At 38.8% G+C, this 25987-nt stretch overlaps 3 protein-coding genes across 3 annotated transcripts in view; 1 reads left to right on the top strand and 2 right to left on the bottom strand.

Annotated features, from left to right (window-relative positions):
* LOC124257184 (Golgi-associated plant pathogenesis-related protein 1-like) overlaps nt 1-3907 on the bottom strand; it is a 158596-nt gene extending 154689 nt beyond the window's left edge. Inside the window, exon 1 of the mRNA XM_046691222.1 lies at nt 3883-3907. Coding sequence (XP_046547178.1) covers nt 3883-3892 — 10 coding nt within the window. The 5' untranslated portion in view covers nt 3893-3907. The remainder of the gene's footprint in view (nt 1-3882) is intronic.
* Nucleotides 3908-8723: 4816 nt separating this feature from the next.
* Nucleotides 8724-14449, top strand: LOC124257905 (LIM/homeobox protein Lhx3-like). Its single transcript, XM_046692011.1, has 5 exons — nt 8724-8773; nt 9570-9740; nt 11402-11604; nt 13176-13466; nt 14221-14449. The coding sequence occupies exons 1-5, from the start codon at nt 8724-8726 to the stop codon at nt 14421-14423; spliced, it is 918 nt and encodes a 305-aa protein (XP_046547967.1). The 3' UTR covers nt 14424-14449.
* Nucleotides 14450-20202: 5753 nt separating this feature from the next.
* Nucleotides 20203-25320, bottom strand: LOC124257921 (LIM/homeobox protein Lhx3-like). The gene is made up of 5 exons (XM_046692013.1): nt 25308-25320; nt 24139-24310; nt 23367-23569; nt 21051-21365; nt 20203-20459 (listed from the first exon to the last, which is right to left on the bottom strand). Exons 1-5 carry the CDS (start codon nt 25318-25320, stop codon nt 20203-20205), a joined length of 960 nt encoding a protein of 319 aa, XP_046547969.1.
* Nucleotides 25321-25987: the final 667 nt, after the last annotated feature.

Genomic DNA, 25987 nt, shown 5'->3' on the forward strand with positions numbered 1-25987 from the left:
TATGTTCAGCTACTTTTAGAGCGTTATTAAAAAGTCTCGCCCATGTAGTCAAAGGACAGCAAAACAAGAAGAGTATCAAGGTCAGATTTATAACAAGCATTTAATGTTAAAATAAGGGCACTATTCGGACATAACACCATATGAAACAGGCTATAGATCGCCAGCAACTTACAGACTTTGCTACCTGCATAGAACCTGGGTGATTTACATCAACCCTTCAGACGTTGGCGATTATGCTAACATTTAGCCATAACTTAAACACACATACTAGTATCCCAAATTAAAAAAAAACATGTAGATCTAAATTCTACTTCAAATGTTTTGGGACTTACGCATTAATTCCTCAGAAGGAAAATAAATTTACTCTACTCAACACCCTTTGAAGGTGAAACGCCCTTAATGAAACAATTGCCGCAAGGCATTATAGAATTGACATTAAATTATTGGAAAGCTATTTCTCGTGAAAATATGACCTTATGACAATGAAAATAATTCCATAATGAAAACAATTAACTTTAATATTCAAAAACATACACAAATAATCTCTGGTATTGTAAACGTGTGTCACGAATAATTTCACCGCTGTGAGAACTAACATGAAATTATAGAAACCAACTGCTAACACATTTGAAAATCCGTAATGAAAAAGCGTTTGTCACAAACATGGCTATTACCCCTGCCGCCGAGATATCGAGATCTGAATATCCCAATAAAGTGTGACCCTGAAAATTATCTAAAGCGCCACTGAAACTGTCCTCGGATGCCTTGATACCAAATGCGAATATTGTGATGGTGAATACGGACGCAACAGAGCGCCTCTTGATAACATTAGTAAGAGTGTCATCGACAAGTTTATGCCAAAATAGTTTAAAAATTATGGTTTCTTTTGAAACATTTCTACACAACAACACACCCTTTAAGTTGTCCCAACATCTTCCCCTCGAATCTCAAACCATTTTAACGAGGCATCTTTAAGAAAATGCGTAATGCAAAGACAATCAAACACTCCGCGCACTCACGCATATTTAAACTTCTTATTACAATTTACGTAAATACTTATTACATTTTACCAAAAACTAAAATAATTACAATTTAGGTAAATATTTATGACATTTTACCACAACCAAAATAATTACAATTTAGGTAAATATTTATTATATTTTACCACTACTAAAAAATAATTACAAGTTACGTAAATATTTATTACATTTTACCGCAACTAAAATAATTACATTTTACGTGAAGGGTTATTAACATTTGCTTCAAGTACGTCAGGGCGGCCCAGACATAGACAAAATATGAATAGGAATAAGTGTTAATTCCGAGTCATTGTATGTATCACACATTGTATAGTTGCCAATGACGTGTTGTCTGGCACTTAACGTCCAAAACAAGAACACATGTAGGAATTGTGTTATATCGGAGCAAAAGGTAAGCACTGGAATGAGAAACTGTAGAAAATTAATAAAGATGTGAGTAATTTTGGAAATCAACACCTGCAATCTTGATTATCTTTTGCTCAAAATGCATGGTTCTTCTTCAGTTTTTGGAGGTTGTAAATGAATGAAAGTATGTTTATAAGCGTCATGACACAAATTTCAACTCATTTTGACTTAATTCAGCTAATTTAGAGCGATATCAAAATATCTCGCCCATGGGCGAAAATGCTCAAAATTCATGTTGTTTTTCTAGGTTTTGTAGGTTGTAGATGAATGAAAGTATGTTAATAAATATCGTGACACAAAATTTCATTTTGACTTAATTCGACTAATATAGGGCGTTATTTAAAAAATCGCGCCAATGTCAGAGGACAATAAAACAACTAGAGCATTTAATGTTAAAACAAGAGCACTATTCGGACATAACACCATATGAAACAGGCTATAGATCGCCAGCAACTTACAGTACTTTTGCTACCTGCATAGAACCTGGATGGATTTACATCGTCCCTTCAGACGTTGGCGATTATGCTAACATTTAGCCATAACTTAAAACACATATACTAGTATCCTACAATTAAAAAACATGTAGATCTAAATTTACTTCCATGTTTTGGGACTTACGTACACTCTCAGAAGGAAAATAAATTTACTTCAACACCCTTTGAAGGTGAAAACACACTTAATGAAATAATTGCCACGTGCATTATAGAATTGACATTAAATTATTGAAAGCTATTTCTCGTAAAATATGACCTTGCGACAACAATGGAAATAATTCCATAATGAAAAACAATTAACTTTAATATTCAAAACATACACAAATAATCTCTGGTATTGTAAGACGTGTCACGAATAATTTCACCGCTGTAGAATTAACATTAAATTATAGAAACCAACTGCTAACATAATTTGAAAATCCGTAATGAAAAAGCGTTTGTCACAAACATGGCTATTACCCCCTGCCGCCGCATATCCATATCTGAATATCGCAATAATGTGTGACCCTGAAAAATTATCTAAAGGCCACCGAAACTGTCATCGGATGCCTTGATACCAAATGCGAATATTGTGATGGGTGAATACGGACGCACAGAGCGCCTCTTGATAACATTAGTAAGAGTGTCATCGACAAGTTTATGCCAAAATAGTTTAAAATTATGGTTTCTTTTGAAACATTACTACACAACAACACACTTTAAGTTGTCCCAATATATTTCCCTCGAATCTCAAACCATTTTAACGAGGTATCTTAAGAAATGCGTAATGCAAAGACACAACCACTCGCGTACTTACGTATATTTAAAACTTATTACAATTTACGTAAATATTTATTACATTTTACCAAAACTAAAATAATTACAATTTAGGTAAATATTTATGACATTTTACCAAAACTAAAATAATTACAATTTAGGTAAATATTTATTACATTTTACTACTAAAATACTAAAAATTAGGTAAATATTTATCATATTTTACCACTACTAAAATAATTACAATTTACGTAAATATGTATTACATTTTGCCATAACTAAAATAATTACATTTTACGGCAAGGGTTATTAAAATTTGCTTCAAGTATTACAGTATACGTCAGGCGGCCCAGACATAGACAGAATATGAATAGGAATAAGTGTTAATTCCGAGTCATTGTATGTATCACACATTGTATAGTTGCCAATGACGTGTTGTCTGGCACTTAACGTCCAAACAAGAACACATGTAGGAATGGTGTAATATCCGAGCAAAAGGTAAGCATGGAATGAGAAACTGTAGAAATTAATAAAGATGTGAGTAATTTTGGAAATCAACACCTGCAATCTTGATTATGAAATAAACATGAAATGTACAACGACATTAAAATCAACACCAACAATCTTCACAATGAAATGAACATGCAATGTACAATAACGACATAAAAATCAACACCTACAATCTTGATAATGACATGAACATGCAATGTACAATAACGACACAGAAATCGACGCCTTCTTTTGCTCAAAAGTCATGGCTCTTCTTCAGTTATCGGAGGTTGTATACATGCATGAATGAAAGAATGTTTATAAGTATCATGACACAAAATTCAACTCATTGTGACTTAATTCCGCTAATTTAGAGCGATATCAAATATCTCGCCCATGGGCGAAAAAAACATTAGGCCCACGGGCGAGAATGCTCAAAATTCAGGTTTTGGAGGTTGTAGATGCATGAAAGTATGTTCAACTACTTTAGAGCGTTATTAAAAAGTCTCGCCCATGTCGTCAAAGGACAGTAAAACAAGAAGAGTATCAAGGTCAGATTTATAACAAGCATTTAATGTTAAAATAAGGGCACTATTCGGACATAACACCATATGAAACAGGCTATAGATCGCCAGCAACTTACTTATGATGAACATGCAGTGTACATTGACGACACAGAAATCAACAAGTATACGTACCCTCCGCCATCGTGTTATCCCTGTCTGCTGAATATACGCGACTGTTACATCCTGAAGTTCTCCCGCACCACACTTATGTCCCCGCGGTGTTAAAGACACACATTGCTACATTAGGTGGATAAAACTGTCATGAAGACCAAACTGTGATTAATTTTGATTGCTGTGATGCCATTGACGATTGTTTGACTGTTGGGTGTTATATACTTCTATTTCAAGGCCTCCTGCATGGTACCTTAATGAGGCGCGCTGGAATATTCCCAGATTAGACAACACTGAAGTTAAATCTGAAGATGAAGGAATCAGCGCTATGTCTTTGGTCACCCCGTTCCATCCATTCCATTGACAACGTTTTTCCCTCCAAATCAAACTGACCCGTGAAGATCCGGGTTGGAATAGGTCTTCAGCAACCCATTCCTGTCATAAAAGGCGACTATGCTTGTCGTAAAAGGCGACTAACGGGATCAGGTGGTCAGGCTCGCTGACTTGGTTGACACATGTCATCGGTTCCCAATTGCGCAGATCGATGCTCATGCTGTTGATCACTGGATTGTCTGGTCCAGACTCGATTAGTTACAGACCGCCGGAATATTGCTGAGTGCGGCGTAAAACTAAACTCACTCACTCACTCAAAATCAAACTAAAACCCGGATTAATCACGTGAAATTATACACAAGCTGCTGAAAGCTAGGTTAACTGTCAAATAGTTAAACGACACAATCAAACAGGAAAACAATTCGCATCGTGTAATTATTTTGTGAGTTTCTTTTCTCTTTACTCTAGATGGTATTTGTTTTGAGGATAGGCAGGTTTCTGCTGGTGGACTGAAGTCCCCGAGATCCATCATAAGCTCAGTAGCTTAGGGACCGTTCATAATTTATGGCGAGTGTGTGTGCGTTAGTGCGTGTGTGATGATGATTTTAAGGGGGTCACCCATTTTGTTCTGGGCAGGTTGGGGTCATCAATTTTGTAAATATGTACAAGGGGGTAAGCACTTTTGTACATAAAAGTATTAAAAAAAAAAATCATGGTTAAAAAATATGGGAAGGGGGTGGGGGTAATTGATTTTGTACATGACATGCAACGGGGACCAATTTGTGCATAAATGTTTTGGGGTGGGGATGGTGTGGGGTCATTCACATTGAGTGAGTGAGTGAGTATGGTTTAACGCCGCTTTTAGCAACACTCCAGCAATATCACGGAATGCTTCCATTTTTAAAAAAATATGTTTAATGTCGGAAGCTACGGCAGGACATGCTTATCCTTTAGCGGACACCCGGTGTTAACACTAATTTTCAGTGATCCATTCATATCATTTTCACAGCTATATTTTTTTAGCAATTTACACGAAACTTGTTTGTGAGGATAGTTAAGGTTCTGTTGTTCCTGTCTGTCTGTCTGTCTGTTCCTTATGTACTGATGTTCTATGTTTATTTAGGTACTACTGCACATTGCGGAACTTTGTCTGTTCATAGATAGATGTTCCACGGACGTGGCACACTACAGCCTTTAACGCAGCCTCTTCAGTTACAGTCATTATCGACACAGTGCAGCCAGCAGGGACATTTACAGTTTCCGCATTCCTGTATGAGTGTGTCAGCAAGGATGTGTACCGTCTCAACTAGACACACTTTGTGCTGCGTTTATTTCTAATAATTGTATCTGTTAGATTACGGCATGTTATTGTGTGTCGTCTACTAATACTATTATAAATAATAGCCTTTTCATTATTATCTATCCCTACTTATCTAAGAAATACGGCTATATGATCTTTTAAGTGTGTGTCCATTACTACTACTACTACGACGACGACTACTGGTGCTGCTGCTGCTGCTGCTGCTGCTACTACTACTACGTATTCAGTCTATTAGGGCTTGATTACAAAGTAGTCAACTCATTCCTGACACCTACGTCGTAAAAGTTTCATGTTCCGAAACCCCAGTCGCCATCAGTCTGCGCCAAACGCACACATACGAGAGAGAGAGAGAGAGAGAGAGAGAGAGAGAGAGAGAGAGAGAGAGAGAGAGAGAGAGAGAGAGAGAGAGAGAGAGAGAGAGAGAGAGAGAGAGAGAGAGAGAGAGAGAGAGAGAGAGAGAGAGAGAGAGAGAGAGAGAGTTTGCTTTACCCATAGGAAAGTGGAGGTGGATCCAATCAGTGAAAGAATGTGTTATTGATGTATAATGTCGGACAAATATGCAATGTCCTTATTTTAGTAACACACTTAAAGGGCTCCTTAAAAAATCATTTTAACCGTTTATATTATCATAAGCTTCAGCAGTTATTGACTTGTCAAAAGCCTTTCTCCGACAGAAAGCTGTACACTTTGTACAACTGTGAGCGGTCAGATTGGAATCAAAGATACGATGACTACGATTGTGGCGAATGAGTACAATGGGGTTTCCCCACATAGGTACAATGTGTTCAAACCACATTTCTGTGCCCCAAAACCATGATATTGCTGGAATGTTGCTAAAAAAGACGTAAAACCATACTCACTCAGGATTCCAAGACAAAATATTTGCTGAACATTTCAATACCATTTAAAGGGGATGGGGCGACAGCCAATGCCAAACCCCAAAAGGGCCCCTTATTGACCTTGTCGCCTAAACAATTAACCGGGGCCATCCCTTGGATCACTTATTGATCTGTCCTAGATTAGAGACTCCGTTAATCCCGTTCAGTGCTTCGATCAGGGATGACTGAGACAAGGCAATTACTTACCCCTTCCCTGCTTAACGCAAACACCTGGAACGAATGAGCTTACTTTGCACCTCGATCAACGACGGTGGAATATGTTTACACAACAGGTAAGTGAAGATAAGTCCATTGTGAAGTAACAGGTACGTCTACAGGTAGCTTTGTGAAACGACGAATTATTTGTATAGTTGATCTAATTATGCTTGCGCTTATACATGTACTTGCATTAACATTAAAATGTGAAGTGTTGTAACGAATGGTTGTCCTTCACATAACAGACTGGTTATATATTTGTTTTATTTTTTACATATTTTAGTATATCATCTGAAAAGGGAGAGAACACATTAATGTGAATCGATCTATTGATCTATTTTGTTTCTACTCTAATCATCGTGAAACTGTTACTGATGGCGAATGTGGGTTGATGTCCCAGTTTTTAAGCACATGAGATGAAATACATTTCCCCAATATCGTGACGAATAAAAAACAAAACTGTTCAAATGTTAATATACAACATTATTAATTTTTATTATTTATTACTTAACAGTAATGAAATACCTACACAAACAGCATCAGTACATTCACCTGTCTATGATATATGACTGATGGCAACAATGGTGAAAACATGACCGCCCCAATATTACATTAAGGACACATAAGTATGTGTAACTTGCGAAACAAAAAAAAAACCCGTTTTTCAATAAAGGTGTTTTGTTTCCCGTTTAATGCCACACATGACACTGGTCTGTAAATAATTGAGACTGGACACGACAACGTAAGTCATTTGTTGTCATGTTGACGCGCACTCAACAGACACCTGTCGTCGTATTCCAACTGCGTGGACCCATGCTCATAGTGTCAATCACTGGATTGTCTGGTTCAGACTGAAGTCATAGAGATAGAGTGTTTCGTAGGACAGCATTAAACATGGAAAAAATATTAATTTTATAATATTGGTATAAACATATTTATTTCCTGAAAGGTACATGAACTGGATTGGTCAGCGAGCTCAAAAGAACTTATATGAAGACGGCTCCAGTATATATCCAGTATATATATATGAAACACTATCATGACAAGGAAGACAAAAAAACAACTATATCAAATGAAAATAGATGTTTTGACATGTAGTCAAAAGATTGAGAATATGATGGGTAGATACATTTATGACAATTGCAGTCGGCATCACCAGTAGTATAGTTTTAAGTGTAATAAGTTATAGTATATGATTTGTTTAGTCAAAAAGTCTAGTTTCAATTTTAAATTGATGAACTGGTTTTAATTTTAAGATATCAGATTGAGTTAGAGGGTTCATGGAAGATGTTCCATATCAGATTGTTTCCAATGAAAAGCTATTGGTATATTACAATTTATTTGCGCTTATATAATCAAATCTGGAACATACGAAGAGGTAATGACGTGCATATTCAGTGGCGTGGCCACATAAACAATCTGCTCTTAGTTTATAATAGTTGCAGTAAGGAGAAGTGCACGAATTCATTTATCAAAATAATAATGTACGTATCTAATTAAAATAAACACAAGGCAACCAAGGCAATATTTTTTTACATCAAATCAACCACGAATAGATTGTTTTGCTGGATTTGATTGAGTTTTCAAGACGATGCGTGCGCTATCCAAGAGACTGACCGATCGTTTAGATGCCAGATTAAACATTTGACACCTACATGTTTAATTTCTATCAAAGCATTCCTTTCAAGTTAGACAGGTGAGGTTTTGCCTCATCAAAACACAGGAGACAGGACTATAATTGAAATGTCTTAGGTCAATGCGCCGTCGCGTGTGTGATCGTTCTCGTGAACACGTTACTGTTATAACAAAACGCTTTCTCTGATTGGTTGCTTTCTTAAGACGCCGGACTTCTAAACCAATCATAGCCCACGACATGCCTCGTCGCGGGTAATTCGCCTGTCTGAAACCATGGTCCAGATTAATGAGAGACGCCGTGACGACCTTAACACCACCAATCTGCTCGGTCGCTGCGGGGAACATCCTCCCCATAAAACCCCAACAGACGGAGGGATATTCAGCATATGTTTAAACAGACGAAAGCAGCATACGTGTTTTATGTTTCCGTTTGAGCAAGTTTGTTAAACAGTTTGATACTCGCCAGCTCTCTCAGTAACATGGCAATGAACGCAAATACCGGCATACTCCCTGGTGATGGCTCGTTGACGTTTGTCGGCCGTCCTTTTCCTCGTGAAGGGTTGACACTGCAAATTCCAGATCACGGTAAGAGCTATTTGAGTGAGCGAATATTGTTTTAAACCACAGTGAGTGAGTGAGTTTAATTTTACGCCGCACTCAGCAATATTCCAGCTATATGGCGATGGTCTGTAAATAATCGAGTCTGAACCAGACAATCCAGTGATCAACAGCATGAGCATCGATCTACGCAAATGGGATACGATTGCATGTGTCAACCAAGCCAGTGAGCCTGACCTTCCGGTCCCGTTAGTTGCTCCTGACAACAAGCAATTGTTACTGAAGATCAAATCTAACCTGGATCTTCACGTGTCTTACGCCACAGTCTTATAAGATGTAACATACTTATGGTAATAATTGGAAATTGCAAACATTGAGCAATGATAGCTATGTCTTTATGAATATGAAATTATCTTTATAAGTCTCCAGAATGATATCAAGAAGTAAATTCTTATTGACACAACTGTTCAGATCATTTAGCAACTGGTAAGGACAAACAAAAACGACCATGCGATTTATCTTACTTCAATGGTATGGTTTCCACCGGTCTTCGGCAGGCTAAGGAATGTGTCGAGTTGTGTCCCTTAGTCTCAACAGGATCTTCTGTTTTGGGGTTCGAATAAGTGATTCACCTGTTTTCTGTAACAAGTAGTAAATGTCAAGATCTACATCGATGCAGGTTACTCAAATAACTGATAATTTGTTTTAGGCGGCGTTCAATCCATCTCGGTCATTATTTTCGATAACATTTGTTGTTTTTCTTACAGGACCCCAATATGTACAGGCTGTCATCACGCTATCCTGGACGAGTTTGTGTCGAGAGTCCAAGGCAGGTCATGGCATTCTCGGTGCCTCAGGTGCTCTGTATGCCACGAATACCTCACTCACACGTGCTATGCTGAGGGACGTCACTTATATTGCCACGAACACTTTTTCAGGTATGTGAAATTCCAGTCTTACTCTCACTTAACTGACCGCATCTCAGTGGGCTAGCACTATAAAACCAGCTTAAGTCTGGGCTAGTACAAGCAGCCACACATACCCATACACACGAGTGCACGTCGTCATATGAGCGAAATATTCTCAAGCACGACGTAACACCCAATTTCACCTCACCTCTCGCTTAACTACATGTAGATTGGTTATTATCGCAGACTTTCTGGGTTCAATATTTGGTTGTGGAAAAATTAAATACGTTAAATCTACGATTTTCCTGTATTACATGATAGTCACTAAATGAAATGCTCTCTCCAAGTTCATCCTTATTTGACGTATCATAACATGTTAAAAACCTTAGCATTCTTAGAGATCTTTTCCCTGTACACCTAACGGAAATTGTTTCTAAGGATAGTCAAGGCTGGTTATTCTTTTATACTGTCGATCATTACATATGGTCATTACGAAGACATAATAAATACATTACCTACAAAATGTGGTACTCGACAGTCGTTGACCCAATACACGCCTATGATATTCTGTGAAATCTTCAAACAATGTGTTAACTGTACTAGGCTAGTTGTCTTCTCCACTGACTGTCCACTGATGTCCAGCCATATCAGTGTCCTGTTGATAAGCGCCTATGGACCAGACAAACTCGTGATTGATAGAGTGAGAGACGCTATTACGAAACGATGTATTTGTTTGAAAATATTTAATTCAGTGTTGAAATGGATTGGGCACAAGTTATGTAACTTATTACCGCCCGCTCCCATCAGAAACATTAACAATAATGAATGGACATAATAATATTAAGACATATTATTGATTAATCGAAGCGCTTACTTCGTACAGTGTATTTATGCACATGTCTAAAGATATTTTCATTAATAGTATTTGGCAGAGCAGAGTTGCCTTAAAGAATGGTATCAATGTCTAAGTGAACTTTTGATAGTCTTGCTTCAGATCAAAATGGCAACTGACAAATTTTGAACATTTTAAAAAGAAAGGGTTAGCATCTTCCACCGGAGCACCACAATTGCTTGCTCTATTCTCTGATAGATTAACACGAAACAGATCAGCATGTAATGAACTACACGAATGTCTGAACTTCGTGTGTAGTATATTTGTCTTTCTTTCACCAAATAGAAAATATGTTTGAACCTTGTCATTTTTTCCAGATAACTTTGATTTAAACGATGATAATGAATTTGTACATTTTGTTGTAGAGGAGAGAGCATTCCATAAACTTGCAGAATCATAAATAAATGACTTTTGGAGAATTTAGGAACAGCCAAATCTGAACGATGTATCGAGTCTGAGCACTCGGTCTATGTAATGTAGGCTCTCATGTCTAGCATAACGTATCCATTCTCGCCCAGAATCACCACGGCGTGTGTAATATATACTCAACAAAAATGTCAAGGACCATCCCTATTTTCTATATTAAATTATTTAATAGTTCATATCATGATCCAAACAATACTTAAATATTGAATATTGGGGTGGTCCTGAACTTTTGTTGTTGAGTATATAACACATATAGCACCGACACACAGTCACCATCAACGTCTATCGCGATGCTCTATTTTCGTTCACATGGGGCATAAAATAAATGTTTTATCAAGAACAAGTTTATATTTTTAGCGTCTATTTATTCCAGCAGGTTACTTGGTGCGAAGTGCGCTGGGTGTGGAGGAGCTATACAGTCAACGGAACATGTCCGGCGCGTCCACGCCAATATATATCACCTGTCGTGTTTCACCTGTGTTATATGTGAGATGAGCTTGGAGACTGGGGAGGAGTTTTACCTGCGAGATGACGGGGGCCTTATCTGTAGTCATGACAACAACAACAAGGACGCAGGTGAGGACGTTAACAAGAAAATTATCTTTAGAATAATTTACGACATCCCAGGAATTTCAAAATTATCTGCCGCGAGTGCAAATATTGAGGCCGTAAATTCAGGTTCTCGGAATTCAACATTAGTTCACTATGGGAAGGAAAACAGTGATATCATTCTCCAGACGTCGCATGAATCATCATGACGTCATTAATGACGTCATGTTTCAGTATTTGCAAAAAGCATGATTGTCTACGAATACTAATACGCAATCGCTTACAAATGGAAACGTAGGCTTGAATCATCCATGAGTCACTAGAGACCTTTTATAGTTCTGACTTAGAAACACTTTAACTATATCCCCATAATTTGTTCATAAATCTGATAAAATAGACACGAAACGATTCTTCAGAGTTGTCTTCCATTGCCACACCAGGAACCGCTGTTCGTAAACTCGAATTTCAAATACTCTCCGATAATTATCCTAAGGTAGTCACCATTGTGCACGTGCTCATCAAGTGACGAATCTCTCGGCATTAGCGCCATTTTATATTTTGTCCCAACATTTACCTGACACGACGTGTAACCAATAATGGTTTTTTATTAAAAAAATTAAACTCAGTTCGCTTCCACATCCTGTACTGCGATTGACCATTACTGCGTGAACACACAAATAGAAACAGTGAAACTGTCAATGCAAAGTGTCCAGTCTCGTAACTTCTTTGAGTGGCATTTTAAAAGTTGAATATTGACAATCGTTATGGATAACAACTTCTTTTATTTGTGACGTTGTTGACAACGGTAAAAGAATCTGTATCGAAACGGCGCACTCGCGAAACAAAAGAAGTATTTATCCATAAATTGTGTCAGTATTGTACAGTTACACAACTACTTCGAGAGTAACCATCTTAAACGTCGATATGTTCATTCAATTAATCAGTAATGTTTATTCAGTTGAAAGGCTTCAGACCGACGTACATAAATGTTGCCGTTTACAGTTTAGAATTGCGAGTGAAGGTTGTATGTTTTTATACCTATAGTTCATAGCAAGAAAGAGTTGCGTATGTTTAAGGCACCTTTTATGTAATTAAAGTAAACTTCTAGATATGTTCATTTTAATCTGTCTAAACTTTGACTTTGTGAAAAGAAAACTATGCAAAAACATACCCTACAGAGCCGAATTGTTGTCAAAACATTTTTGTACGAGTGAGTGAATATTACTTCATTACGTAAATTTATTTTTAGTTTAGCCCAAACCTGCTGTAATATTTTAGAACATAGACGCTTTTTAATGTACAAATAACTGTATGGTGTGTTTCACATTTTTAAAATTTATATACTTTTGTGTGTTTACATTGTACAAAGATTGTCCTCTTATGTGTTATAATTCTCTCATAAATCGCTTTTATATATTGTATCACTTATATGTATTATAGGTATGCGAGTGAGATGTAAATAAACTATTCCGTCTGTCTTTCTGTCAGCAATCTTGACGCTATTCAATGCGATATATGGTATGAGTTGACTGTACAATATGTAGTGTTTGTAAATATGTGACTCATGCACTACTATGAACACCCTTTGTCTATTCCAGGTCACGGATTTAGGGGTATGAATGAAAGAAGATCACGAACAACGCTAACAGCCCGTCAGACGGAAGTACTCAACAACAGTTTCCGGTCATGCTCAAAGCCTTCCCGGCAGATGCGAGAGCACCTGAGTACCGAAACCGATCTTGATGAGAGAGTTATCCAAGTCTGGTTCCAGAACAAGCGGGCAAAGTCCAAGAGAGATCCAGATAATTCCCCTGAGTCATCCATGGTTTTAAAACATCCCCAACGACTGGATTTCGACTCCACTGAGGCTGCAGCGCCTATGGGCAAAGGTCAGTACATGTTCGACCGACATGAAACCAGGATTTATTCAATCAATGTCGTGATGCATTGTCCGATGTCTGTAACTTATGTTTTCGATATCTCTTATGAAACGTGGCTTTAGGATACATGTATATGTTTTATCTATCATCCTGGCCTAAAATATACTCTTCAATAGAAGTTAAAGAGCACCTGATTAATTAAATTGATTATAGTTAATCTGTTAATTAGGTCATGATAGATTGTGAACAATGATATGAAAGACATGGATGATTTTCAATTTTGTTTGAATTTTATATTATACATGTACTCCAGTATTCCTTTCGCTTCTGATTTTTTACTTCTGAGTTGACGAAGGCGAACGTCATATCACCTCTCTTGAACATCAATACATCTGACACATTGAAATTGCTTCCTGCATATCTAGTAAATCCAAATTCGTAAAACAACCAATAATTGTTCAAATGATCTTAATAATCCAATCCATAAAGTTTCAAAAGAACTGAAGGTAAATATTCGAACAATGAAAAATAGAGTAAGCGATTTATCTTTACATGTTGATTAATTTATCAACTCTAAATACAAACACTTGTAATAAATTGATTAAGTGTTATTGAGTGTTAACCACCGCATTGATAACATAAGCATAAGTAGAATTATAATTAATATTAAATAACTATACATAAATGACTTTTAGAATGCAACTTTTGTCTTGATTTGTACTTAATGTCGCCAGAAATTCACTCATTTGTTGCACAATTCCAGGTTCTGAAGACGCCGGAGTTTCACATGATGTGCCCTATACCGTTCCCTGTGCGCCCCAGCAAGCCTCTTTCTCTGACTTCTCGTGGGGAGCCGAATTTTGGGATGCGCATTTTCCGTCAAGTTTCGACTTAACCGATGGCGATGTTTGTTCCAGTGATAGTGCGTGGGGAGGCTGTGATCAGATGATGAATTGTAGACATTGATACATTAAAATTGATTTTGAAAACAATCCCGACCTCTTATGGCACAATGTTATATGTTTAACTGAGTGAGTGAGGTTATCGTCGCTTTGAGCAATATTCCAGCAATATCACGGCGGGAGACACCAGAAATGGGCTTCACACATTGTGCCCATGTAGGGAATCGAACCGGGGCCTTCGGCGTGACGAGAGATCGCTTTAACCACTGGGCTATCGCCCAAACGTTGTAAACAATGAATGAGTTAAAGAAATATAACCTACCTCATCGACTTACTTTGTACAGACGGGTCACGGTGAAGCTTCTTGGAAAGTGTCGTTTAACTGCATATAGTAGGCTAAACTCACGCACGTACCCATATACCAGGTTCTCACCCAAGCTGAGAATCGATTCCCAATACCCAAGTCAGCGACGGCCCATAGTGGTTGTTGGCAAACTAAACTGTTAACTTGGCAAACTATTTGGGCTGTTGCTCATGCTATCAACCACTGGTTTACGAAATGTCCCATCTTTCGAGTAGAAAACGTTAGCAAAACCCACTAAACCACCATTCGTCATAAAGCTGGAATAGGTTTTGCACGTGCTATCACGTGATCTTCGCACAAAACACGTGTTTGCATTCAGTCACTTTATACCACAGTTCTAACGGTAATTGAAATGCCAATATATTGCCAATTTGTAACGTAAACGTGCCGTTGGCAACTGTGACAGATTTCTGCCGGCTACACGATTGAGATGTTTAGAGGTTGACTGTCCTCACAGACCATTCGAAATCGGTTGCAGGCTGCCAATCTCCATTCTCGACGTTATATACAGGCCAATATTCACGCAATATCAACGTCAACGTCTGCTGTGGACCCATTGTCACCTATATGAGAATGGAATCGAGTCGTCTTTAGCGATGAATCCAGGTTTACCCCTAGATTCGCGACGGCAGGCATAGAGTCTGGAGACGACGTTAATGAACGGTATGCCCAATGTTGTGTAGTGAGGTGAAGTCGACAGATTCGGGGCGGAAGTTGCATGGTGTGGTGCTTTCTGTGGGAACAACCGTTCCCGGGTCATCCTTGAAACCTCACAGCTGCTGCTTACCGCGACCAGGTGCTCACCCTGAACTCGTTCCTTTCATGGCGGCTCATGGCCCATCTACAGTTCCAGCATGATAATGCTTGGCCGCATACCGCGATGTTGACACGAAATTTCCCTCAAAACGCTGGAATCAACGTCATGGACTGGCCATCGAGGTCCCCTGACCTTAATCCAATAGAGCACGTTTTGGGATGCACTTGGGAGAAGGCTTCGTGATCTTAGGAACCAATATCAGAATTTGCAGGAACTTGGCGCTGCCTTGCAAGAGCAATGGCGCAGAATCCCCAACCACGTGTTCACAAGCATCAGGCAGTCGATGAGGAGACGGTGTTTGGCAGTGGTGAATGCGCGGGGCGGCCATACACGATATTGAACTTAGAAATTTCGCATTTTCATTTTTGTGACTTGACATTCTGTATACCCATGTTTTGGAACGGCGGTGTAGCCTAATGGAACTGATTATGGCACTGTCAGTGTATAGAGTATATCCCACAGATCTCAGCAATGAAATAATAACAATTTAACCATCTTACCATCTCTTGTTCTTTTAAAGTGCCCTGAAGAAAGAATGTGAAGTTTCTTTTTTGACTCAGTATATGTGGGCTGTTGCTCATACTGTCAACCACTGGTTTACATGTCCCACATTCGAGTACTTATAGCGTGAAGCCCATTTCTGGTGTGCCCCGCCGTGATATTGCTGGAATATTGTTAAAAGCGGCGTAAAACTAAACTCAGTCAGTCAGTCGGTCTTTTCAAATGTTCCGAGGAAGGGCATTTGTTATATGCGAATAGCTGCGGCTGCTAAACATTGTCCATGACCTAACAAAAGTATAAGTACGACTCTTGATACGTTATGGACTATCATATTCGTTCGTATTATGCCATGACTCATTAACTTGGTAATATGGACGAATTGGGTGATCCTTCAATTCTTTTGACTAGTATATATGTTAATTGTAATTAAGAGTAAGTGAGTGAGTGAGTGAGTGAGTTTGGTTTTACGCCGCTTTTAGCAATAATCCAGCAATATCAAGGCGGGGGAGACCAGAAACCACTAGGCTACCCCACCGCCCCATGTGTAATTAGGAAGGGAGGTCACTCCATCCTGAGAGCGCCACCTACCCTATCCGACTACTGACTAGAATCATTTCAGTATCGTTTGACCTTCTGGATATTGTGTCTGTCTCGTCTCGTCATAAGAATATAATGGACTATAAATGCCCACCAGCCTGTGGTCAAGTGTGTGGAGGAAACTATCAACGTATTTGAACAGACACTTTAAACTCCACTTCTTGGTCATTGCTCCTGTCTAAGTGGCTACAGACAGGTCAAACGCCAACAAGCATACTTTAATGTGATTGGTCAATGAGCCAGACGTCTGGGAATATCAACCAATCAACAGCTCGCTAGGATTTGACGTCGTAGTGGGGTAGGTTACATAATACATGTGTACATACCATCTTTCTCTGTTTGTGCCATTCAGCGAGTAAGCTTAACAGCGAAAGGGTAGGGTAGCTTAGTGGTTAAGACGTTCGCTCGTCACGCTGAGGACACCGGTTCGATTTCCCACATGGGCACAATGTGTGAAGCCCATTTCTGGTGTCCCCCGCAGTGACATTTGTGGAATGTTGCTAAAAGCGGCGTAAAACTAAACTCACTCACCCACTCACCTAACAGCGAACAGATACCGATGTATGCTGTCTCACCTCAACGACGCTGACAGTCACGGCAAGACGTCTGAATATGTTGATGTTGATAATATTATGTTGATGATAATTTTTATGGAGAAGCTTGTACAATGTGAATGACCCCCTAAAATTTATGTACACAGAAAGTGACCCCCACCCCCTGCATGTCATGTACAAAATCAATTACCCACCCTTACCATTATTTATTCCATAGTTTAATGTACGAAATTGCTGACCCCCAAGTACATGTGTACAAGGTTGATGATCCCCACCTTCGCAGAACAAAATGGGTGTTAGTTTGTATGAAGTGGATGAATAATCATAGTGTTAAACTACTATCGACTGGGGCAGACGCGCCATGAGTTATTCAAGTTCGAATAAATGACTTCCCTCTATTGTACACGCTCCTAAAGGCTGACGGTGAATGTATATTCGACATTTCAAGCATTCTTTATGATGGCTCAGTTTTGGCTCATATAAAAAGTATACAAAATTCAATTCAAATTAGTTTTGGAGTCCACATATCAAATCATATACGAATACAAAAGTATACAAAATTCAATTCAAATTAGTTTTGGAGTAGATTCTTGTTGAACATTATTGATCTGACATTAATCATTTTCGTCTGTTAATCAATCACATGACGGAAATCACAGAACGATAACAACCCACAACGTGTCATGGATACCGGAGGAACACATTCATGTATAAATAATGCAAATAAAACAATGCGTAATCAAACATAATAGTTTTCCAAACACCCCCCTCGAACCCTCTTTGATCGCGACAGTCAACAGATCCCCCTAGATACTAAGCGAGAGGCCAGTTAACCTGTCTCAGCATCCCTCACACAGATTAGATATCTCTGCTGTGCCCACAGAACACCTGCCTGCTGCACTATGATAACAACTGCTCCGATAACCTTGGTTGATCGATCACTTAAAAAAATCGCTCATTTCAAGATATGTTTAAATTATGCCCCTGTTAAGTGATGCATTCTCTTTTCCACTTAAAAAATTAACATAATTGACATAAGCAAATGAGATGATGTAATGGAACATTTTTGCAAATTAAAGCAAGATTATTAAATTGTAGAAAAAATCTTTTTGCAAACAACCTGATTTTGACGGAATGTTTATGATATGATGTGATTGATTGTATTTGACAGTTCACGGGAGAGTATCGCTTTGTTAGCCAACACTGAGAAGTTAATTACTTTTGTATACATCTGAGATACGTCGAGGTAAATATATTTTTCTGTGAGGGTTGAAACATTGAAAGAATATATTCCCGACATAATTTATTTTACGATTACATTGCATTTCATATACTAGTATGCCTGAATGTAAAGATATTTCAAATATGTTCATGTGGACTGAAGATCACTTTCTTAGTTTAATTTCTTGTGTGGAAAGGCTAGATAACGTTTGTAAAATAGTTTAGTGACGTATCATGTCTGTGTATTGTATTTATCACTCGTACGATTTATCAGGTAATTGTTTTCCTTAAACTGCTAGTTTTTACGCCGAAATATTTCAATATCAAATGCGTAGATACCATTATAAAAAAGTACATGGACACAATGTGTGAAGCCCATTTCTGGTGTCCCCCGCCGTGATGTTGCTGGAATATTGCTAAAAGCGGCGTAAAACCAAACTCAGTCAGTCATTTTGCTAAAGATCACCATGTTGGGCAAGCCCTGAATATCTTAGCAATATTCCAGAAATATGAGTAGGGGGGTCGTTAAACCCGGATTTACGAGCGAACGCTTCAACAACTAGACTACCCCCACCGCCCTCTTCCTTACCTTAACGAACCCACTACCATAGGCTAGTTGCTATTGAAACAGCCCCGCACAACAAACACGAGACCTAAGACCACAAGGCAACCCGATTTTCATTCAGTGTGTTCTTTTATGTTTATAGTTTATAGAAATTAAAACAACAGCGATATATCTGGCAATACTGAATATCTGATATATGGATCCATCGACATTCTGTTTTAGAATTAAGGACTCCATTCATAATGGCAAATAAAGTATTTACATATTTTAAATGGTGGCCTGTACGCCATATTTATTTGGAAATATATGCCATTTTTAACAGGCTACAAAGAAGGAATATGATTGCTTGCACAATATTTAATTTTCCAAAAGATCACATGTTGACCGCTTGTGTTTTTCCCGTGTGTTACCTGGTGTGTGAGTGAGTTTTGTTTTGCGGCGCTTTTAGCAATATTCCAGCAATAACCACGACGGGGGATACCAGAAATGGGCTGCACACATTATTCCCATGTGGGGAATCGAACCAAGGTCTTCGGCGTGACGAGCGAACGCTTTAACCACTAGGCTACCCCACCGCCCCTGTTACCTAGTGACACATCCAGGTCGATGTCCTCAAGGGAAATAGGTGTGACTGTCATTTCAGTCGTAGTGTCCGCTGGCACATAGCTCATATTGCTTATATTTTATTACACTTGTATTTCACAAATTGCCATTCACAACAATATACAAGCTGTGTGTGCGGCCCCACAAGATATTACAAAGCCAGTTGTAACAAACATTGAAACTGTTGGAAAAATTTATTAATTCAAATTCCAATTTGTCATTCGTCATAAATAATGGGAGCACCAATATATATACATCTATCCAAGCATAAATATATACATCTATCCAAGCATAAATATGTATTATCTATCAAAACACCAAACTGACACAGTTCGTGGAAGGTGCAGAGGTAAGATAGCAAGGTGTTCGCTCGGCACTTCGAAGAGATAGTTCGTTTCCCGATGCAATCAGAACTTCTGGGCCCAAGAGTAGCGTGAACTCTCGGAATCGTTGCGGATGGATGTTCCTTGAATCGGGTGTCCATGTTCGCAATTATTGCAAGGCGGCTTATATATTTCTGTCAACGTACTCGTACGTTTTGTCTTTACTTTCACAGCGAGAGAAATAAACATATGTACATACAACAACAGCACGGATTAGTTCAAGTCTATAGTAGGGAGGTCACTGTCTGCAGTTGACCAGCTGGTCACGTGTCTCCCACGAGACATCACCGCGTCGACTTGAACACACTTCCCCGTCCTTGAGATCAGCAGGGTCAAGGTCGACGTTTGGGGGAACAAAATTTGCATCCCACATGTCCGGGGTTGCTGTCCAAGGATGTCCACCAATGCCGGACAACTGCAACGGGACGTTCAGGAATTCGGCCAGGTGGGAAAAGTCGCATGGAGTCTGGGGCTGTCTGTGACTTTCCAAGCAGTCTGTAATAATAAAATATAAATCACATCATCACACCATCGCTTTCAGTAGCACTAGAATTCAGCTGAATCTCTTGAATGGGTGTATATCAATGTGGAACTGCCTCGCCAAAATCAAATAACGGTTGATTGTTGTTCTTATGCATCAATAATGTTCCAGCTACGTCACGTCGACTTCAACATTTGGACCATTTGGATTTTGGACTAAACAAACTAGTGATTGAGATGAGCAACGCCACATGGTGTCTCGGTACGCGAAAGAAAAGGTCTGACGCTAGTTACAGAACCTGACCACACAACTATCACCAACAATCATAGTTACTGGGGACGACATTTAATCCGGCATTCAAACGGGATGAAACATATGGGAGAGGACAAAGGACATGATAGGACCATGGGTGGGTGAGTTATTGTTTTAAACCGCTTTTAGCAATATTCGCGATATATCACTCCGGGGGAAATCAAAAATGGGCTTCACACATTGAGCCATGTGGGAATCGAACCCGGATGACCGGTGTGAAGGTCGAACAATTTAACCATTAGTCTACCCCACTGCTCTTGGAAAGGACAGTGTAATATCTTCTCGTCTCTTACCTCCGTTCACTATAGGTAGCGGGAATCCACCAGGTGGAGCTGCCACCTGGTCCAAGTTCACTTCCGGTTGATCTGCGCATGCATTGTTGTTCCCGTCTGAAGCATCAGTGTGATCTCTCTTACACTTGGCCCGCTTGTTCTGGAACCAAACTTGAATGACCCTTTGGTCCAAACCGGTCTCTCTGCTTAGACTCTCCCGGGTCTGTCGAGAAGGCTTGGAACAGGATGTGAAAGCTGTTGTCAGGATGTCCATTTGGAGATCTGTCAAGGAGGTCCTCGATTTCTTTTCTTGAAGGTCAAGAGTCTCCTTTTCACCTGGAATTAATGACATATTTTGAAATGTCAAGTATGTGTAACAACAAGTCAACAACGGCTTTGATTTCAAAGATTCACCACATGCCTACCACGGGAATATTTAGGACAAGTAATTTCAACGAAATATCGATCGTTTGGGGTACTCGTGGTCAATCGTGAGGTCAGGTAGAAACGTATTTATAACATGCAATTGACTGGTCGCTTTTTGGAAGTTGGTGAGTAAATAAAAGAACAAACGTTATAGAAGACATTTCTGGATTATTGGATCTATGTGTTAAAAATTCTGCATGAAATGTCACGAATGCAATCAGCAAGTTGTCATCCCTACCGGTGTATGTTCTCTGATAGACACAGAACATTTACGTTACATTATTCCTTTACACTATCCAAAATTCAACTATACCCACAACTGCATGTAAGTTATGCTAAATTTATTTGACGGAACTGCCTAGTCTTGTCATGTCCATAAGTTTCGGAGTTTGGGACTTTAAAAGTTGGAGGCCGATGTCCATAAAAAGTACAACTCAAAACAACTCCAGAGTGGACAGTTGTGTGTAGCAATAACACCGGCCATGACGAAGTAACTATAGTCAAAATCCGGTGTTCGTCCTAGAGGCTTGTTCCTCCTAATTTGGAACGAACTGAAGTTACACTCACGAGGCTATCGGGAATCGGAGGTTCAAATGATTTCAAGAACATATGAGGGAGAGATTTGGTGAGTACATTTTGCCTTAAGCAGCATCAGAGGCATTGCAGCTATTTGCGACTTGACAAAAATATACGCAAGGACATATAATTATAATTATATGAAACATATTTTGACAAAATATCTTAAGGTCTTGACGAAACAAACGTTCTGACCCTAAAAGGTCTATTTTTGGTCAGGTAGTTGTTTCAAGAGCTGAAGTAGGTTTGTATAATGACCCGGAGAAGATTTAAGATCTTCCCGAAATATGCCTAGAGTGGATGCTAACAGCAACAAACCTAGCACCAAATGACACAAAATGAGACAACAAAGGCCATGCATAGTCACAGTAGAAATGTTCTGACCACATGAACACCTGTTGTCGTCCGAGGAATCGCCTCCACCTGCACTCAAGTGACCATGAACAATGAGTGACCGGCCTGCTGTTTGTTACGCTCGACCATCCACTGCAATGATTGACCACCTTCGGCAAATACAATAGGCTACCATTATAGGCTAATCCTACCATATTCTCTGATCCCCCGCTCCATGTAAACGCTCAAGGGGTAAGGATCAGACACGCGAGGGTCTGTAATCAGACTGTCTGAGTTTCAAACGGATCGGCTACATGTTTATAACTTTATGATATTTAACTTTCAATAGCAAATACCATGTTATCAAGGCCATCCATGTTTGTGTTTACAATTCTACATGGTAGCGAGTAAAATAACTGTATTACTATAACTCTTCTTCCAGGTCTTATCTGAATTATTCTCCTGTATATGCAGTGTGTGTTCGGCCTTATTTCGTCTTTTTAATTTACCTTACAATAAATGATATGCCCGAATTTTCTTTGAAGTGAAATCATTACTTCTCTCGGCGGATAAGAAACCCCCCAGCGCTTTTCAGATATTAATTGAATTATTTTACTTAAAAATTAAGCATACCACTTTATGGATGACAACGTGTTTATTGCATAGAGCAACGTTTCGATGTAGATTATTACACCGTCGCCCTTTGCAATGAACAAGAAGTTGTCATCCATAAAGTTGTATGCTTCGTTTTTAGCTCACCAACTTCTAGAATGCCGATCAAACAATTACATTACTTTTAGAATTTTCAAAATCTGTGAAATATAAAAATTAATCTTGTCTAATAAAATAAACTGTTGCGTATTGAAAGTTTTCATCAGTAATGTTTAAATATAAAATGCTAAAATAAATGATGCTTAAAGTCCAGACGGTGTCTGGCGAGTCAGTATCAAGGTAAACTTTCTGTAATTGTGAGAGGGGAAGGTAGCACTTATATGTTCTCACCTGTGTGTTTGTCACTGTGGTAGTCATGACTACAGATGAGGCGCCCGTCATCTCGAAGGTAAAATTCGTCGCCGGTCTCGAGTTTAATGTCACATGCGACGCACGTGAAGCAGGTCACATGGTAGATATTCTCATGGGCCCTTCTGACATTCTCTGAGGGTGGTATTCCGGTCCCGCATCCAGCACATCGGGTGCCGAGTAATCTGTTAACAACGACATTCACATTACAATGCATGTACGTACTTGCATGTTGGGTGAATAAATATATACATAATGTCTGTTTTGAATTACCATCAGATTTGTAATCCGGCTTCTAATAGTTTATGTTAAAGTTATAAGATTTACGGAAGAGAACGAGTATTTTTGCAGGAATTAATAAACAATTGCCAGCACTAATTGTTGATTTGAAAATATCTGAAATATCGTCCCATTATCCTGTACTTAATACACAAAGGGTATTTATTTTCTGGGGAAGTTAACTCATAATATAGTTTTGACAATTTTCTCAATACCTTACGCACATAATACGCTTTCAATACAATATTGCCTTTAATACAAGACAAATATATGGATAACAACGTCTTTATTTGTTTCACACGACGTTTCTGGGCTAGTTCTTGCCCCTTCTTCACAAACGTCGTGACAAACAAATAAAGAAGTTGTCGTCCATATATTTGTCTTGTATCACTACACTAACTTCTAAATGCCTTTGAAGAAATTTCAGTATTGCCTTTCTATACATTTTCGTACACAGTGTATTTGATATGTTTACCTGAAGAAGTCTTTTTGACAAAATACTTGAGTTCCACGAGCGAAACATGTTTGACTGAGACTCTCGTGACACACACAGCATCGGAGGCAGGCAGAGTGCCAAAGACGACCTTGAACCTGCAGGATGAACTCATCCAAGATGACATGCCCACACCCGGTACACAATGGTGGTCCTGTAAACACCAATGTCGGGTACAATAGGCAATGAATACACTTTGCAAAACCGGGTATCATGATGAAATGAACTGCAGTTATCAAAATAATTCAAACAGACTAATGTTATAATATATAATTATATATTAGTAAACAACAGGAACAAAACCGTTCCATTTTCATAGGAAAATATCTCAAAAGCAGAATTGATTGTACGATTACGGTGCAAGAGAGCGAGAGAGAAACGTGCGCCGTTTTTGGGCACGTTTTCTCGATGTGTCGGGGTCAAGAAATGTCTGCTCGAAGGTTAGAATTTGCATAAATTTCCGCGCACTTGGCACATATGTTTATACGCTTTTGATACAAGTATATGACGATTAGAAGCAAGTGAAGATGTTTTAAGTTATAATAAGGATAGTTTTATATTACAATTTTGTCTTTAGATTTTAATATACATTTGAGAAATATTTTATAATAACTATTTTATAAAAACTATACCAAGCAACATATAACGATCATTGACAGAAGAGATATGACAGTTGAGATGTTTGCATGAACATAAGAATATCTGAGAGAGAGAGAGAGAGAGAGAGAGAGAGAGAGAGAGAGAGAGAGTATTTCTGAAAGTTCACCCTACGTCTCAACGGAAATTCTGAAGGGAAATTGTTTTTTAGCAAAACATAGATGTATTTCTAAAATGCCATCTTATATTCTACCATAACTCAGTTCTAAGAAATACAAACACACAAAACCCTTTAATACACTATATAATGTAAACCGAGTATGTAACAGAACCAAGAGCAGGTGTTGTGATTTGAAATTCGATTACCAAGTGAAAATTATGAAATATATCAAGAGGTCAGACTTTGGTGAAAGAAAGTACTTGTCCTTTGAAGTTGGCAATCGATAATCAAATCTGATTGAGCTGCGGGTGACTGTTTTTGTATGCTTCATTTTCAGTTTGGAAAAAGGTCAGAGGATGTTTTCTAATGGGTTGGACTATGACAGTTAACTTACCGTTGCTGGTCATCTGTGGTTGCGAGAATCCTGACTCGGTCGGTGAATTGGAAGAAGTGGGTAGGGATGCAGCCCCACCCCCCGGGGACATGACGTCACTTCCGTTCATTATCATCATACAACAGGTAGTAATATGAAATAATGTCCACTTCCAGTAAATAGCAAGTGCTTCAAACTTAGATTCTGAAGAATCCTGTCGCCAAATGTTGGTGATGCTGGGAAGATGTAGCATGAAACACACATTGACAGCAATACTTGATATGAAGGTATATATACCTGTAATAACCACAGACACGCAGCTGATATCAGACTTGCGAATTGCTCGTGAGTAAGCTTTTCTCGGTCGGTGATTGGTCGAAAAGCCAGACGTCTGGAATCGAGAGCTAATCAGATATCGCGGGCCGGGGTGCGAGACAGTCACGTGACAACACAGCTATGACCGCCTGGTAAATTGCCGTTAATAACAATCATGATCTCGTCTAGTTTGTTTTGTCATTAGAACTCTAGATGTGTGTCTATGTTAGGAATAGCTGCGAAATCTTGATAGCTTTGATAGTAATTAAACATGTTAGTGTCATTGAGATTTTTACTGGGGTGGGGGTGGGTATATGTCAGGGACACAGACACACATAAACCTACACAAAAAACACACACTGTAAACACTGCTGACTTTCTGTAAA

This window comes from Haliotis rubra, unplaced genomic scaffold, assembly GCF_003918875.1.
Source record: "Haliotis rubra isolate DU_JTF1 unplaced genomic scaffold, ASM391887v1 Scf117, whole genome shotgun sequence".
Taxonomy (NCBI): domain Eukaryota; kingdom Metazoa; phylum Mollusca; class Gastropoda; order Lepetellida; family Haliotidae; genus Haliotis; species Haliotis rubra.